The sequence below is a fragment of the Bactrocera neohumeralis genome, chromosome 5 (assembly GCF_024586455.1).
Source record: "Bactrocera neohumeralis isolate Rockhampton chromosome 5, APGP_CSIRO_Bneo_wtdbg2-racon-allhic-juicebox.fasta_v2, whole genome shotgun sequence".
NCBI lineage: Eukaryota > Metazoa > Arthropoda > Insecta > Diptera > Tephritidae > Bactrocera > Bactrocera neohumeralis.
The window spans coordinates 30,630,438-30,648,998 of NC_065922.1; the positions used below are offsets into that span (position 1 = coordinate 30,630,438).

Consider the following 18,561-nt stretch of genomic DNA (forward strand, 5'->3'; position numbering starts at 1 on the left):
CAGCACTTCTACTAAGCACACAGGCGCACGGTGACAATATGCCACATAAATCATTACAGCTTGCCACATTTAGTTGAAAAATATACATATGAACATTGTAGATACATATCTATGTAGTAGCCTATCGGTGTCCAGTGGCATAGCCGCAACAAATTTGGGGCAAGCAATTCAATTTGCAATGAAGTCATTACAAAGGCATTTGCAACAGCAATAAACATATAACAACACAATAGACAAACAAACATTGCCGGCAAACTCCAACCAGTGGCCGAAACAACAATAGTTGAGGCCATTCGGGTGAGCTGCTGTTGTTGTTGCAGCCATTAAGTTGGAATTGTTTAAATTTATAACCATAAAAAATCACCGGCATGCCCACTGTTTGGTTGCCTTCCTATGACCTAACCTGATCGACTGTCTATTTCATTTTATGCAGCACTATTTTCCATTTCATTTTATTGTTATATCCTGAACTTAATATACCCTAAGTTTGCCAGGAAGTTTATAAAACCCAGAAGAAACGTCGGATACCCTTCAAAATATATTAAAATTATCAACGTAAGAAGCCGCGTCGATTTTGCCATGTCCGTTTCTCTGTCCGTCAGTCCGCCTGTATATAAGCGAACACGTCACTCAGTTTTGGAGATATCCAACTAAAACTTTGCACGCATTCTTTTACCTCCAAGAAGCTGTTTTTTTGTTGCAACCACCGATATCGGGCCTCTTTGAGTTATAGCTGTCGTACAAACTGACCGATCAAAATTAAGTCCTTTATGGAACTTTTTTATTTGACAAGATATCATCACGAAATTTGGAACGGATTATTTTTCAAAGCCACGCTATAATCTTCGAACAAGCTTTTCAGTTTGGACCACTATGGCATATAGTTGTCATACAAACTGACTTTTTCTGATCTATCAAAATCAAGCTCTTGTATCGAAAACTTTTTATTTGACGAGATATCTTCACAAAATTTGGCTTAGAATATTTTCCAAAGAAGCGTTACAATCGCCGAACAAATTGTTGAGACACTGCTGCAATTTCACGTTCGACATTCGTACGAAGTTCATCAATCGTCGCTGGCTTGTTGGCGTAGGCCATAGATTTGACGTAGCTCCACAGGAAATAGTCTAAAGCCGTCAAATTGCACGACCGAGGCGACCAATTGACTGGGCCATTTCGTGAGTTAACACGTTCACCAAACTTGGTTTTCAATAAATAGAGGTTGACATTCGCTGTGTGACTTGTGGTGCCGTCATGTTGGAACCACATATTGTCCAAGTCTATATCATCCAATTTGGACCAAAAATATTGGGTTATCATTGAGCGGTAGCGATTCCAATTCACAGTAAGGTGCCGGTCTTGATCATCAATTACGCCGTCGGCCCATAAACTGCACCAAACCGTATTTTTTTCAGTATGCAATGGTGACTCATGGTACAGGGTTGTGCAGATTGCTGCCTGACCAGTAACCCATATTTTGCTTATCAACGAAGCCGTTCAGCCAGAAATGAGCCTCATCACTGAAGATGATTTTTCGATGAAAATCCGGATCATTTTCAAGTTGTTGCTCAGCCCAATTCACGAACATACGACGATTCTGGTGGTCAAGCGGCTTCAGTTCTTGCGTCAATTTGATCCTGTAAGGATGTAGGCCAATATCGTTTCGCAAAATTCGCCACAACGAATTCAAAGAGATGACCAATGCTGGAGAACGACGCGTGAGGGACTGATTTGGGTTTTCCTGAATTGATGCGCCAGCGGCAGCAATATTCTCGACACTACGGGCAGTTCTTTGTGTCACTGGCACGGGAACGTTTTGTAGTATGCTTGCGAATTCAAATTTTTCCACAAGAAGTTGAATTGTTGATCTGACAGAACGAGTATGACGACCATAAATTCGATGTAACGCTCTTAAAGTTGAGGCCACTGACTCCGAATTTCGGTAGTAAATTTTGATAATTTCGACTCGTTGTTGGATCGTATATCCTTCACGCTTACTGAAGATAAATATCAAAAGAGCGGGAAAAATATAGCGTCGTTTGCTGTCTCTTTCGGTCTACTTTAGTAGCATTCCTATTGAAAACCCCGTTATTTCTGAAGGGTATTCCAGCTTCGCTGCAAACAAAGTTAACTATTTTTTATTATTTTTTTATTATACTTTTAATTTATATTTTTTCTAGGTTTGGCGGCTACACTTTGCAATTTCCATTGTGCTGCACACATGCAAGCATAATTTTTCATTTATTCAATTATTTTTATTTATAATTTTAATTCACTCGTCTATCTGCATATTTTCCTTTGTGTCTATGACCACTCCAATATTTTCCATTGTCGGCTGGCGTTGGAGTAATGTACATTTTTCATTACCCCAAAATGGCTTTTCGTGTTTAAACACACACACACACACACACATATACATATAGAAAACGGGGTGTGTACGCGTGGGTGGCATGCAACCTGTGACACCTACACAACTGTAGTTGTGTACTTGCGGCCAGTGCACGTAATGAATTAATTTACTCACCACAATGTTCACCCCGAACCCCATGACCTGACTCACTTTTGCCAACTGCAGTTCTTTTTGTTTTATTTCCCACTTTATTGCTAACTGTTATTTTTGTACTTTTTTCATTTCGCACAGAGAACACGAAGACTACGGCTTTTGTCAGGTGGGCACTTCAGGCGCGCTGCTGGATGACAACACCATGGTGCTGGGCTCCCCAGGACCTTTCACATGGCGCGGCACTGTGTTTGTTACGGAAATTGGCGGGGAATATCTGGAGCGCGATAAGACGATGTACTATGGTGATCATTTGGAAAATACATCACCGGTGGACAAATACAGTTACTTGGGTAAGTCAGCACTAAAATAGATAATATTAAGTAATTGGCGAAAATGATAATGAAACACTGCCGAGACCATCGATATTCCTAATATACATTAAATAAGCATACCACGAGACGTGCTTATAATTAATGAGCTTACAGCAATTCCTCAAAGCTCTACGTAATACTTTGCCTACCTTGTTGACTTAGTCCGATAGGGCTGCACTTCCTACCTACCTAACTAAGCGCATAAATTCCACTCGTGGATTTCTGCATTCAAACAAACTAAAAATATAGAAAAAAATTTTATATTAGCTTCAGTGCCTCAGTAGTTAATGTCTAACCTTCCCTCAATAGCAAATGTCTAACCTTCAAGTATACTTTTTACAATAAAAACTGTTTCAAATCTCGACCGCGGCATTCTTGAAATGTTTTTCTAACAAGAGTTGAACTCTATCATCACAAATCAACCAAAACTTGAAGTCTTAGAACAGCGGCGATACTAGCGTTGAGCTCGCAAACTGTGCACTCAAAGTTAGTCAAAGTGTGTATGCCCTCACTAGCAATAGCATCAAGCTATTTCATCATTGATCTCGTTTGGATGCCTAGTCATAGCGGAATCGCAAAGCCGATGAGTTAGCAAAGGGCGCTTGTACCATGTTCACATCCCAGTGATAACTAGTTGAATCTCACTTGTTGTCTTGCTTTCTTGCCCTGGAACTTTGGACCGCGACCACCAGTTTCTGTGCTACTGCGAAATCCTTCTGGCCTAGAGTAGAACGTAGAAGATCGACTAAACTGGTTTCCTTTAGCAAAGCTCATTTAGTCGCGTTCGTTGGAGTTCTCGCTGGACATTGTCCAACAGGCATTCATCGGCTGTAAAGCTGTAAATGCAGTCGGAAGAAGGTGAGATGGAAACATCCAGGCACTTGCTCCTTCATTGTTCAGCCTTTACAAGACTGAGATTGAAACATATCACCAATCATACTTTCGGCGAATCAGGAAACAGAGCCGTAACTGACTTTAGCCCCCTCAACAAATTCGTGATCATGGCAATTATTTCGAGAATCTTGTGTGAATCGTTTTCTCGTTCCAAGTGTCTCTCGAAGTAGGTTTTTATTAAAGCCATCGATAATATGACCAATACCAAACAATTTTGCTAAAATAAAAAATAATCAATATTTACAAAATCAATCAATAATATATACAATGTCCTGAAAAATATACAGTTTTATATAAAAAAAAACTCGGAAGAACATCGACTATTATGCTGGAAGTCATATCCTTCACTACCGGAAGGATATCGACAATGATCTACAAAAGAGGCCCTAGGATGTTCTTGCACACCTTTACCACCTGATTTTTGCGATAAAATTGAATTCTGATTATTCTATGCAGAAAGCAATAATTTTCGAACTTTGCTTTCTCTACTAATAACGAAAAGATATGCCATTAAATTCGTGTATCGGCTTCCGTGCCGTATTACGTAAGATCATTTGTTCTATTGCTTATTTTACCCAAAGCTAGTGTAGTCTGCTTCCGAGTGTTGGATGATTTTCATACAATTATCTCAACTTTCATGTTTCAAAGGATGTTCGGTGCGCTCGAAATGAGTTCTCAGTGTGATTTTCTAAATTAAACATTAATTATTAAGATTTCTTTCACAAACGGATACTTAATTTTACGTTTTTGGTTTACAAATACAACATTTCATCAAGTACAAATAATAACTTTCATCTATTACAAAAACCAAAAACTATTTACCGCAGGCATGGCCGTCACTGGTGGACGTTACTTTGGCGATCGTATGTCTTACGCTGCTGGAGCGCCGCGTTCCAATGGACACGGGCAAGTGGTGATCTTTAACAAAGCCAATACTAACCCCATACCCGTTAAAATGATACTGGAGGGAGAACAATTCGGTTCAAGCTTTGGCTATGAACTGACCACTGCCGATATTAATGGCGATCAGAAACCGGATCTCATCATTGCCGCTCCATTCTATTTTAATAAATCCGAAGGTGGCGCTGTTTATATATATCAAAACGATAAAGATATGCTGCCAGAGCAACCGACGCTCAAGCTGACCGGCACTATGGAAAGTCACTTTGGATTAGCGCTCGCCAATATCGGTGATATTAACAAGGATAGTTGTGAGGACTTGGCTGTGGGTGCACCTTACGAAGGTGATGGTGTGGTATATATCTATTTGGGATCACGTACTGGTTTGGTTAGCAAACCCGCGCAACGGATACAAGCCTCAGATCTCGGTTTATTGCCGCATCCGCTACATACATTCGGCAGTTCGATAAGTGGTGGCACCGATTTGGATGGTAACTCTTACCCGGATATAGCTGTCGGCGCCTACAATTCCTCGGCTGTGGTTATGCTACTCTCACGACCGATCATCAATATAGAGACTACAGCGCGCAGCAATGAATTACGGAATATTGATCCGGCAAAACCGGGCTGCTTACATGATGCCTCAACAAATCTTACGTGTTTCACCTTTGAAGCCTGCTGTTCGATTGAACCTTATGAGCCGGCGTCGGCTAATAAGGATTTGCGCCTACTGTACACAGTCGAAGCGGAAACTTTTGGTGGGCATAAGAAATTCTCGCGTGTATTTTTCGATCGTGAAATTAAGCATAGCAATGTGGTGAAACGTGAAGTTACCGTGCGTACCAATGGACGCCAGACATGTCAGCAAGTCACCGGTTATATCAAAGAGAATACCAAAGATATACAGAGTCCGATTAAGTTTCGTTTGAATTATACAATTGTGGAGCCGCGGCTACCACGTTCCGGCTTGGAACTATTGAATCCAATTTTGGATCAAACACAGGCTTTCGCTGAATTCGAAGGTACATTCCAAAAGGATTGCGGTGATGATGATATCTGTGAGAGTAATCTAATATTAAACGCCGAATTGGATTTGAATATGGAGAGTGAGTACATAATTGTTAATATGGAAGCTAATGGTAGGAGAACTTTTTTCGAAAACACACCTCACTTATTTGCAGATGACAATTATGCTTTGATATTGGGCGAGAAGAATGAGACGCGTGTCAATGTGAACGTATTGAATAAGGCGGATTCGGCTTATGAGACACAATTGTTTGTCGTGCATCAAAAGAGCGTCTCATACATAGCCGCCTCACGTACGGTGAGTCCATGGGAGTTTTAACAAATTTCATCGACAAAATATTTATATAATTTTTTTTTAAAGAACTCTGTAACCTGCAATCGTTTCAACGACACGGTGGTTGCCTGTAGCCTTGGCAATCCGATGAAGCGCAATACGGCTCTTTACGTCTCGCTGCGTTTCGATCCCAGCGGTTTGGAGAATGATGAGCGTAAACTTACTTTTCACGTCTTTGTCAATACGACGTCGCAACATATTGGCGATGTGAAGCCCGAGAAAGAGTTAGAAGTGCGAGTGGTGAAACGTGTTACACTAACCCTGACTGGTTACGATAAACCCGAGCAGAGCTTCTACAGTGGCGAGGTGAAGAAAGACAGCAAGGTCATGCAGATGGAGGATATTGGCTCGCCCGTAATGCACACTTATACGGTACGGAAAAAATAAAAAAAATAATTTTCGGTTCAATTAAAAATATCAAATTTGGAAAAATTAATTATATTTGAAATTTTTTTTTCAAAATTAATTCCTATGGATCTCATTAAATTTTTTCTGATTTCATTAAATTTCGTCAAGTAACTTTTCCCGCTTAATTTACTTCATTTATTTTCAATTTAATTTTTTAAAGTTACTTATTTCATATATTCAAATAATTTACTCAATGATCTAAATAATTTCATTATATTTTGTTGACTTAAATTTTAAATATTTTATTAAAATTATTAAAATTATTTGAAGTTTTAATCATTTAATTATCGCAAATTAATTTGTGGAATTATAAAATTTGTTTCAGTTAAATTAAATTGATTCAATTAAGGTTAATTGTCTTGAATTTTACTAGGTTAAACTTGGTCCCACATATTTTTTTTTAAATTATGGCACTTCATTCCATATTCGGTTTAATTAATTGATTTTTATCTTAATTTACTTCGATAAAAATAAATTAATCGAATCATGTAATTTTTTTCAAAATCATTTTCATATTCAGTTTCATTAAAGGATTTTAATCTTAGTTTAGTTCGATAAAAAATAAATTAATATAAAGCCTAATTTTTCGGGTAATGCCTTAATTTACTCAATTAGTAAACGCTTTCTGTGACAACCGCTTAATTTAGTCAATCAAAAATTTCCCGCTATATATGTGTAGACAATTTACTAATTGACTAAATTAAGGCACCTTTTGAAAGGAGTATTCAATTAATATTAATGATTTCGTTTAGTTTAATTAATTTCGTATTCAAATCGAATTCAGTTAACTCTTGAAGTAGTTTGACTTGTAATTGTCTATAGAGCAGATTTTACTAATTATCTAATTGAAGTGCGCTTAACTAAATTTAGCTCGAAAAATTTTATAATTTTTTTCTTTTCATAACTAAATTGTAGTGAAATTTAATGACTCAATTAATAAGTTATGTGATGAAGTTCAGACAGCACCTTAATTTAGTCAATTAGCCACTTAATTTAATCAATCAGAAATAGCACGCTATACATATACGAGACAATTTACTAATTGAATAAACTAAGAGACCTTTTGAAACGAATATTAAATTAATATCAACGATTTAATTTATTTTCGCATTCAAATAAGTCACAATTAATTTTTCAAATTACTTGAATTCAATTTAATTTTAAATTGCCAATTATGAAGATTTCACTAATTAAGCTAATTAATATTAGTATAACTAAATTGAACACCAAAAATTTTATAAATTTTTTTATGATATTTAAATTCTGGTGAAATATATTGACTCAATTAATAAAACCCGCTTAATTTATAAGGTGGTTTTGGTAATTAAACTCTACTAAAAATTAAAAAAAAAATTCGAATTAAAATATACAAAAAGTGGCATGAAAAACCCCATAATAATAAACCTAAAAATCCTAACCACAGATTTCTAACGAAGGCCTAACTAAAAAACCCTAAAAATTTTTAATTAATTAAAAAATACTTTAATTTCAAACTAAAATATATGAATAATCGAGATATTATTATAAAACAAAAAAACAAAATACGAAAAAGGAATTTATATCCAAATCCAATCCAATCCCACCCACACAGATTTTTAATGAAGGCCCCTGGAAGGCACCGAAGGTCCAGCTCACCATCTACTGGCCACATCAGCTGACAAGCGAAAAGAGTAAAAAGGACAAATGGTTACTCTACCTGGAGGCTATGCCAATTGTGGAGAATGCCGAACTTAGCGAATGTACCGTGGGACCCGACCACATTAATCCACTCAAACTCACATCGAAAACGAAATCAAATGATCTACTTAACACACTGCAAATGGCACCGGCAGCCTACATGATGCGTCCCACCGATAAAACACAATACTTTAGCCGTTACAGCACGTACAGTGAGAAGAGTGTCTATAAGAAGCAAAAGCCCACACAACGGCCGGGTCCACATGACGAGGACGATGACGACGAAGAAGGACGGTATTTGAATCGTGTGCGCCGCAACACATTCGAACGCATCATACGACCCGAACGTTTCATGGACAACGGTGGTGAGCACACAAATCGCAAACGTGACATTGTCGAATTGGATTGTAACAAGGCGACAGCGACTTGCGTTAAAATACAATGTGATATTTACAATATTGAAGCGTTCACCGAGGCGTCCGTGCATATACGTGCGCGTCTGTGGAATTCCACGCTTGTATCGGAGTATCCACGCGCCGATTTGGTGCGTATTATGTCGCGAGCGACAGCTAAAATACCGCTTGAGTTTTCAGTGGAGCACACGGAAGTGAATTATCTGGTAAGTACACTCGTATTCGTTACATTCTCTTAAAAGTTTTTCACTAAACTCTTGTTCTTTTCGTTTTTTTTTTAGGTGGAGACACGCGCCTATCCCGAACTGCTCGATCAACAGCGAGAGCAGCCGACATCCATATGGGTTTACATTGTAGCCATAATCTGTGGTCTGATCGTCTTGGCTGTGGTCGTACTTATTCTTTGGCATATCGGTTTCTTCAAGCGTCGACGACCCGATCCAACGCTAAGCGGCAATCTGGTGAAGAGCGAGGAGAAACCATTCTTGAATGACGCAACGAGTAATGGTCGTGGCTTCTAACAAGAGGGGACAGTCGGGTGGGATATCGCACAGCGGGCGCCTCCTAAAGTACAACAAACATGCTGTCTAACACTAAAGCAACGCGTCGAACCAGCTGTGATCTTCAATGCCGAAACTGCCAACAATAACAATAATGCATACTACAGCAACAATAATAACAATAACACAAGCGGTTATGGTGGTGCCTCGTATAAACCAGCTTGGGCTGGTAATGGCCAAACGGATGTGGCAGTCATCGATTGGGGTTCGCATTGGTAGTAGGTGTGTGTGTGTGCTTCGAATTAGTGTTATGCGTGACGTGGCATGGTGTTAGTTGGGTGGCAATGCGTTATGTGTCGTCTTATACAATATTATTATATTATATAATATTTTCTAGGGTGGTAAATGTCTGTGCCATTTTACTTAATTTAGGCATACAAATGTATAAATAAATAATATTGCGGTTCATTTTAGGTTAAAATTTTTAAATAAATATTTTAGTTAGTGAAACCATCCGCTGCTTTCGCTGATTATCGATTTGTATAGCAGCAAATGACAGTTTAACGGCATTTAATGCACAGCATATTGTTTAAATTTAGATTTAGGTTTTGAAAAGGCCTTACTTGTGTAGGATTTAAACTGTAAGCGTTGTGTAAAGTTCACTAAAAGACTTGCTCGACAAGCAAGTTGCGAAAAAAATTAATTAAGCTAGAAAATATTTATGTAAAAAATAAATACTTCAGCGGAGAACTAATTCCAAGAACACAAAAAGAAAAAAAAAATAATACAGAGAAGCCGCGAAGCCATTAATCATAGCGACTGAATTTCTTATATATTATATTATATAAAATTTTTTAGAACGATATTTTAACTATTAATATTTTTTATGTTTTAAAGTAATTGGCGTTTATTTTTTTAGTTTTGTTTTGTTTTTGATTTTATTTGTATTTATTTTTTTATTTTATTTTATTTTTTAATTGTTTCAATATTTTTTTTTTTATTTTGATTTTATTTTTTTTTTTAATTTTTCCATTTTATTTTTATTTAATTTTTTTTATTTTATTTTGTTTTGTTTTTCTTATTTAATATTTAAATTAATTTTAACTTTATTATAATTTTTTTGTTACTCAGTTTTATTTAATTGGAGTGTTTTAAAATATTTGCTTTTATTACTACATCAATTTTGTTTAATACCCAATTTTTTTTAAATTTATTTTATTACTTTTTTTAATTAAAAAATTTATTAATCTATTTTTCTCTTTTAACATTTCTTAACAATTTGTTTTCATTGCATTTTTATTTTATTTTTTATTTTTTTTTGTTACTTTTCATATTTTTTAATTTTTTTTTAATTTATTTTTATTCCACTGTTTTTTGTTAATAATAACATTTTGTTTTTTTTAATTTTAATTTGTGTTTTATTATTATTTTTTTCAAAAGTAAAACTTTAAACAGTTGCTTTATTATTATATTAAAATTTTATTTTTTTTTTTGTTTTTGTTACTTATTATTATTTATTAATTTTACTATCATTTTAATTGAATTATTTTAAAATTTATTTTCTAAACAATATTTCCTTTTATTACTACATCAATTTTGTTTAATACTTACTTTGTTTTAATTTATATTATTTTTTTAATGAAAAATATTTAATAATTTTTTTTATTATTTGTTTTTATTAAAAAATTTGTTAATTAATTTTGCAGTTTTAACATTTCTAACAGTTTGCTTTTATTACATTTTTATTTTATTTATTTATTGTTTTTTGTAAATACTATTACTATTTATTTATAAAATTTTAATTTTTCTTTGACCATTTTAAAATATTTTATCAAAAGTATTTGCTTTTAAACCTACATACAAATAGGTACATATGTATATATTTTGTTTAATATTTAATTTTTGATAAATATTTTTTTTTATTTTATCTTGTTAACAATTTTTTTTTATATTTTAAAACAATTGACTTTTATTTTATTTATATATGTATATATTTTTTGTTTTTAATTTATATTATTTTTGTGTACTTTTTAAAATTTTTTTTGTTTTATTTTTTTTTTTTAATTAAATTTATTTTATGTTATTTTAAATTACAAATTCTATTGGTTATTATAAAATTTATATATTTTTAATAACTGTAACTATTAATTCTTTTTATTTGTAATGCACATACATATTTGATTGATTTGAAATTCAGTTTTTTATATTTTATTGTATCAAATTAAAAACTTTTTAAATTTTAAAGTCTATTTTATTATCTATTTTGTTAATATTTTTTTGTATAGCAATAATATTTATTTTTTGTTGTTGAAAAAATAATACATATGTATGTATGTATGTACACATGTATATATTTTATTTGAGTTTTAAATACATTTTTTTTTTGATTTTTTATAATTTTTTTTTTTATTTTATTACTTTTTTAATATTTTGTTAATTTATGTTAATATCTTTTTATATTATTTTTATTATGATTTCAGTTTTAGTTTATTAATTTTAAATAATATTTTATAATTTAATTTTTGTCTTTTGCTATATTTTATATTTTTATTTATTTATTTTTTATTGTTTATTTATTATTTTTTTTTTATTCTTTCTTTTATTTTTTTTATTTATTTTGTTTTTTTTTTGTAATTTTGTTGATTTTCCCTTGATGTAACTTTGCTCTCTGCAAACATTTTTATTTTATTTTATTTATTTTCTATATATTTGCCATTTAATAATTTTTTGAGGAGCTCCTTACCGAAACCCAACTTTTTCCATCAGTGTTGTTATAATTTCGGCGCCTAAATGAAAACTAAGTTAAAAAATAATTTTTAGCAATAAAAAGCACATTTTAATTATTGCATAAAAGCATATGGAAATGTTTGTCACTTGTGAGCGTTTAGTTTTTCACAGTATAGTGCGGAAATTTCTTTGAAATTTTTTTTTTGTAATTTTTGTATTAGAACAAATCATAGCGCAGCTAACTTGGCTCAACTGCCGGGTCTATGTTTACTTATTTAATCATTTAATTAACATAATAAAAATAAAAATTCTAAACTAAAATTGCATATTAGCAGAAAAATATAAAAAAAACTGAAGTAAATGACATATATAACTTTATAATATAACCTTAAAAGAGAAAAAATAATAATAATAAACGAAAACTAATAACCACAATCAATTGTAAATACGTAAATGTGTGGAATTTGTAAATTTTAACACTTGTTTTTAGCAATAAATTCCATTCACTATATTTTAACATAAATATATACATACATATGTATATGAGTACATACTATATATGTATGTACATATATTTGAATATATGTATAGTAAGTGCATATTTAAGAAATCGAACTCGAACTTCTTTTTGTCTTAAACTTAAAGCCGTAAAACAAATAATCTTTGTATATAAATCAAAACCGCTACAATTGATTAGTTATAAATATATATACATATTTACGTTTAAGTGTGCATGTATATTATGGAAACACCGCTATAAAGTGTGCGTGCAGATATTTTTTTTATAATGTTCTATAAATATGTAATTTTAAGCTGTTATGTCTTAAGTTATTTCTAATTTATTTTCTATTAGCTATATTATGTAATTAATTTCGTAAGGTTTAAGCAACTGCAATTGAGATGTGACAAAAGTTGTGAAATATATTTGTCTAAATATATATAAATTTGTAAATATTTAAAGAAAGTTGTGTGTTTTTTACCTGCTTGGGCGTGTGGGGGTGCGAATTTTTTGTTGTAATTAAAATTAAATAAGATCTGAAGTAGATCAATGGAATGAATATATTTAATATTTTTTAACTTATGTGCAGGGTTGCCAAAAATGCATTAAAAAGGAATTGAATTAACATTTCATCAGTTTCTTATTCATTTCTTAATCCCACAAATCTTAATTAAAAATAATTTTTAATTTTTTGATCCCAAATACCGAGCTGAAAAATTAACAATTATTAATTCCAAATAACGGTATGAAAAATAATGAAAATTTGTAATTCCAAAATTATTTAATTATTAAAATTTATTTTAATCCTAAAAATTTTATTAAAAAAAAATTGTATAAAATACTATTTATTATACATATATTATTTATATAGTATTTTATAATTTAATTTTCGGTCTTTTAATATATTCAATTTTTTTTTAATTTTTATTTTTTTTATATTTTTATTTTGATATGGAGTATGTAGAAGTTGAACAACTGAAGCATTTTCTTCATAAATTGAGACTATTCAAAAATAACGGCGATTTTTCATTAAATTTTTATTTTTTTCGACTTTTTCAAATTTCGGTATTAGAATTAAATTTTTATCATTAAATGAAATTTTTAATTTTCAAATTAAAAAAATAAATTTAAATCTTTAATTTCAAATATTTAAAGAACACATACATACATACAGAACATTTTGCAATAAATTTATTTTTGTTTTAAAATTTTTTAATTAAAAAATTCGCCACCTTGCTTATGTGTTATTTCTTTTGATAAAACAATTTCTGAAGTATATAAATTATATCGTCGCGGCTTTTTTAAAATTATCAAATTTTGTTAGTTTTGCAAATTTATAATACTCACGCATAATAATATCAACATCGTTAAGAAAATACATTTCCTATATTATTTTACTAGAAATTCAGTCAAAGATAGTAGTTTCTAAACTTTTTAGTTGCTTTCAGTAAATAATGGTTCATAACCTCAAAGTTAGTTTGTAGTTGATCTTACATACATACATACATACATACATACAATACGTTAGTCTTTGGTTATTGTAAAGTGAAGCTAACAACGAAAACATATAATAAGACATAAAATGGCCGATCCCACGACAGTCGAGTCTGTGTATGTATGTATGTATGTATGTTCGGAGCGAACTCGGATTTTTATCCAGCCAAGGACCTTTAACTCGACATCATTTCTACAAATTACTTTAGAAATGTTTTCTACTGCCGCAACAACTACAACAACCAAACACGACTTCCCCCAATTTGCAATTTTGTTGAAGAACTCTTTTTCTATAACTTGAGAACGCTAAAAATATCTGCTGCAGCATAAATTGTTCTTGTTGTTGTAACAATCTAAACTGCAAATTGATCTCTTCATGCTCCCATTGTTTGCTATTAAAGAATGCTGTGAGAAAGACAATACATACATAAGTATGTATGTGCAAGCATACAACTAATAAACGAACAAAAATAAAAACTTTCGCACAATTGTGAAATACAGCACAATGGCTTCTAAATAACAACAAAAAATCAGCCACGCTAAACGTTGTTAATCAAAAAAAAAAAAATCAAGTCAGCGTTTTTTAAATAACAAAACCAATTTTGTAAAATTCGGCTTTTTTATTTACTCGTGTTTTGTTTTTTTTTTCTTACGTAAGTTTTATGCATATATATTTATTTATATACCTTGAGTTAATGCAAAAAATGTTTGGATTGAGAGAAATAAGAAATTAACATTACAATCAAAATATATTGAACTAACCAATATTTTTAACGTCGCAATTCACATTTTTACATGACTAAATTCAAGCATTTGATTATAAATTGTTGAGAGCGGTTTGTTGTTACGTTCCACAGGTATCTTAAGTAGTGTCAGCGCGCATTGCACGTCTTTCAACAAAAACCCGCTTGCACCCATTTCTTGTGAAATGCAGCGCTAACACAACTTCAATCCTGTTCGTAACAACTTCACTATTACGCATGCCTCCATGCTTTGTTGTTTTCTTTTATGTGTTTTAATACGATTGCGTGTTGTTTTTTTTTTTCTCTATTATTGTTTAATATAAGCTATCAGCATTGGATGAACGTGGTTTCTTCAGTTTCTCCAAATTTTTGATAACGATGTCATGTAGCGATGAATAACGATTTCGCACTTCACATACAACCAACCACAAGCTTAAGTATTCCTTCTCATCCAACTCCACCACTGCCCGTCGATAATCTTCGATATGTGGATATTTCGCGACTTTAGAAACAACTTTGGCGCGTGATAAGAAATAACGCGAAATTTGGTCGAAGAATGCCGCAGCTTCGGATTCAACAGCTTGTATTTCAGCAAGCGTATCTTCCTGCACAGATACACCGAAATTGTTGCCATCCTCAATTTTTGGTATCAAAAACGAAATCCACATTTTCAACAAATTTGCTGCAAATAATCAAATGATTAGCAATCACTTTTAACATTTTAAATTTACATATTGCGTTGACATTACTTACAATCTTCCACAAGTTTACGAATAATTGGTTTTACGATTTTGATCATTTCGCAGAGTGGTTCATTGCAAGGTACAGAACCAGTAGGCAAGCACATAACTTTGGTGCCAGGCACAAAGTGATCGGTGCGTGGTCTTTTTGCCGCCGGCTGGTCGGCGTCACCACCGTCGTCGGTCGTTTCAGCATGATTGTTCACCAAAATTGGATCTGGCGTTGGAATGTTAAGGTCTTGATGCACTTCATTGAAGTTGCGATCGCTAAACATAGGTGTTGCGAGGAGTTCATTCAATTCAACAATTTTTTCTGGAAAGCCCTGTATAATAAGCTGTTCTGCTTTTTTGATTAGCGAATCTTTGTAATCTTGAACTTGCTGTAAAAATGTGAAGACATGGCATTATAAATATATTTGTTGCGGGAAACAAGCAGACTTACCTTGGTTGTAGTGTCAGCTGGCATTTTGTGCTGTTGTTAAATTATTTACTTGCTAAATTGTTAATTTGAATAGTCCTCGTGGAAGTTTCTACAATTACTTTTAGAATTGTCAGTTGAAAGGTAGACGATTTGCTTGTAAACTATTGAAGTGAACACTGGTGATGCTGCACGCTACAGGGTGTTATGAGTGAAGCAAATAATTTATCTGTGTGCGAAATATTTTGCAAAAACCAAAAAATTTCTTAATTGGCACAAGCTTCACCGTTTTCAAAAACCAAATTTGAATGGCATTTTCGGCATGCTTTTATTTCAATTAGTTCTTACTTATGAAGAAAAAAACTTTTTATTTATTTAGAATTAAACTTTCATTTTTCGTTTCAAATATTTCATTCTGTTCCGTTTAATCACTCTATTTTATGCGACATCTACCGAGCGAAACGAGTAACTTTGAATTGTTGGTGGAGAATATGTCATGAAAACTACCGCTATTTTCGTGGCGTCTATTTCAATCGCCGAAAAGTTTGTGTTAAATTGTAAGTGATTTTATTTTGTGAAAGAAAGTGGTTTAAAATCGGTGAAAAGTGCTTAAAATAGTTGAAATGTAAAGTGCGACTAGTCGGTTGTGTCGGGAATATGAAATTCGTTATGTGAAGTTAAAATTAAGTTAAGTGCTACAATTGTACTTTTCGTCTCGTATATGTGCGGTCTAGTAACAGTGAACTTAGAATTTACTGAATAAATTATTGCCTACTGCCGGCAACGGATGCCAGTGAAGTCTGCAGTTCCGGCGACTGGTAAAATCCAATCAGACGGCGGCTACTGTAAAGTACAAAACTTGGTAGCGTTTTGGCACAGGTAAGCTCAATGCAATCTGTATAATTGTGGTTTTAGCTATTTATCTTATATGCTTTGTGAATTAAAGGCTGGATTGAATGTCGGATTAAAATTACCATAATAGAAAATATCTTTCAATTTGTGTATAAATACATACATATTTCTAAGGCAGTCTAATAAGAACCAACGCTTGTGGAGCGCCTAGCAACTGAGACACTTATTAGATTTTTTTGTGAAATTGGTTTTGCGAAAGGTTTGTGTATATGCTACGATAATGGCGCCCTCTATGGCACTCTGCCCCACACCAGAGAACGTATATTTATAGAGAAGGTTCACGATGACGAAAATTTAGGGATATTTCAATTTTGGGATATTTACTGTTTTGGATGAGCGTGTTTCACCACAGAAAATTATTAGCGTGTTTCACCACTTAACATCAGGGGACACGAAAATAGCAGAATTGAGCATTTTCAGTGTTAAATGAGAAAAATAATAATTCCGATGTTAAGGAATGTACGCTTACAGATTCGCATATTTACTATGCGCAAACGATGCTATACATACTTATAAGTATGTATTTGTTATGAAAGCGCATAAGTATGTACATATGTACATATATATTTTAAAATTGAGCTAGTTTATGATGAATTCCATAAAATCTTTGCAAATATACTTATATGCACATACATAAATAATTCAATAAGATTTGTATTACTACCTAAATATGCATTTTATATAGGTTTGGTACGACATACATATACATACTTAAAAAAATACTTGCTTTGGTCATTAAACTTTTCGATATCATGTTAAAAGACCAAGCGGTCGCACATTTGTCCATATATAATTATGTGTGCATGTAAACAAATATGACAGACCATACGCATAATGTTTGTAAATTTGTCTACATGCAACAAATGTATGTAAATATGTACATACAACGCTTCATGCGAAATTTCCGTTGACGCGGACAACCAATGGCGAAGCTCATATTTTTTGCTTTCATGTCAAAGAGTCAAGTGCTGAACACTATATAGCGTGTGTGAGCTGCAAACGACATCTGTCAAATATTAGACAAATATTGTAAATCGACACGGCTATGTTGCCACTTTTGTCACTTCTTTCTGTGAAGAAGCATCAGAAAGTTGTTCAATTTATGATTTTTAGCTTTTGCCATCGTCGCGAAAAGACGCTTGTGGGCAAAGGCATGCTCGGGGAGATGTTACGGCGTCTGTTTTTATGAATGAAGCAAGTTTGCCTGTTGAAAGTGCGCTTGCGTTCATGAATGAAAATATTGTCGTTCGGTGTTTTTCTACAAATTTGAGCATCGACTGTTTGGCTGCCATATTGACTTGTGACGCCGCTGATGCTATTTGAACCCATTGTTGTTTTTGTAGAACAATATTCGTAATTTTTGCGGGTGACATACATATCTATATGTGAACGCATATAAGTATGTATGATGCTATTTTATACATATGTTGGTTTGTGTATACATTATTTGTTCGACAATGTCGTACACATATGCATATGTACATATGTACATATAGAGCAGTGCGCGCACACTTTTTACTGATAAATGATATCACGATTTGAATTTGAATTCTACTTACATATGTATGTACATATGTATGTACATATATGTAACTATGCGCTAATATCTAGATGCGTATGAAAATTTAAGTGAAGAAATGTATTTTACATACAATATTATTGTTTTTAGGATATTATGATAGTATGTCATATATATATGTACATACATATGTATGTATATAGCATATATACAAACATATTCACATATGAAATTATATTATAGTATCAAACAAAATAAATATCTAAAAAATTGCTATTTTTCGTACATTAACTACAATTATTGATTTGGAAACAGCATAATTTAATTAGAATATTATCAGTTTTGCATGTATTCATAAAAATACGCAAAATGATAATCATATCAATTAATATGATGGCATGCAAACGTATAAAAATATAAGCAAAAGGCTAACATGCGTCTGTAATAGCAATGTATATTTCTGAGCATAATTTTCATTGAATG

At 32.5% G+C, this 18,561-nt stretch overlaps 2 protein-coding genes across 2 annotated transcripts in view; one reads left to right on the forward strand and one right to left on the reverse strand.

Moving 5' to 3' along the window:
* The window catches only part of LOC126759519 (integrin alpha-PS1), a 230,783-nt gene extending 221,299 nt beyond the window's left edge, over positions 1 to 9,484 (forward strand). Inside the window, exons 5-10 of the mRNA XM_050474358.1 lie at positions 2,642 to 2,853; positions 4,596 to 5,774; positions 5,850 to 5,992; positions 6,056 to 6,400; positions 8,028 to 8,732; positions 8,808 to 9,484. Coding sequence (XP_050330315.1) covers positions 2,642 to 2,853; positions 4,596 to 5,774; positions 5,850 to 5,992; positions 6,056 to 6,400; positions 8,028 to 8,732; positions 8,808 to 9,047 — 2,824 coding nt within the window. The 3' untranslated portion in view covers positions 9,048 to 9,484. The remainder of the gene's footprint in view (positions 1 to 2,641; positions 2,854 to 4,595; positions 5,775 to 5,849; positions 5,993 to 6,055; positions 6,401 to 8,027; positions 8,733 to 8,807) is intronic.
* A 4,862-nt stretch (positions 9,485 to 14,346) lies between these two features.
* Positions 14,347 to 15,809, reverse strand: LOC126759551 (proteasome activator complex subunit 3). The gene is made up of 3 exons (XM_050474418.1): positions 15,672 to 15,809; positions 15,243 to 15,609; positions 14,347 to 15,171 (listed from the first exon to the last, which is right to left on the reverse strand). The coding sequence occupies exons 1-3, from the start codon at positions 15,693 to 15,695 to the stop codon at positions 14,804 to 14,806; spliced, it is 759 nt and encodes a 252-aa protein (XP_050330375.1). The 5' UTR covers positions 15,696 to 15,809; the 3' UTR covers positions 14,347 to 14,803.
* Between the last annotated feature and the right edge of the window lie 2,752 nt (positions 15,810 to 18,561).

Excerpts from the sequence above, each read along its gene's own strand:
- LOC126759551 (XM_050474418.1), bottom strand. The coding sequence starts at position 15,695 with ATGCCAGCTGACACTACAACCAAG. Across the intron at positions 15,610-15,671 it reads CAGCTGACACTACAACCAAG|CAAGTTCAAGATTACAAAGA; the intron begins GTAAGTCTGCTT and ends ACATTTTTACAG. Across the intron at positions 15,172-15,242 it reads TCGTAAACTTGTGGAAGATT|CAAATTTGTTGAAAATGTGG; the intron begins GTAAGTAATGTC and ends GATTATTTGCAG.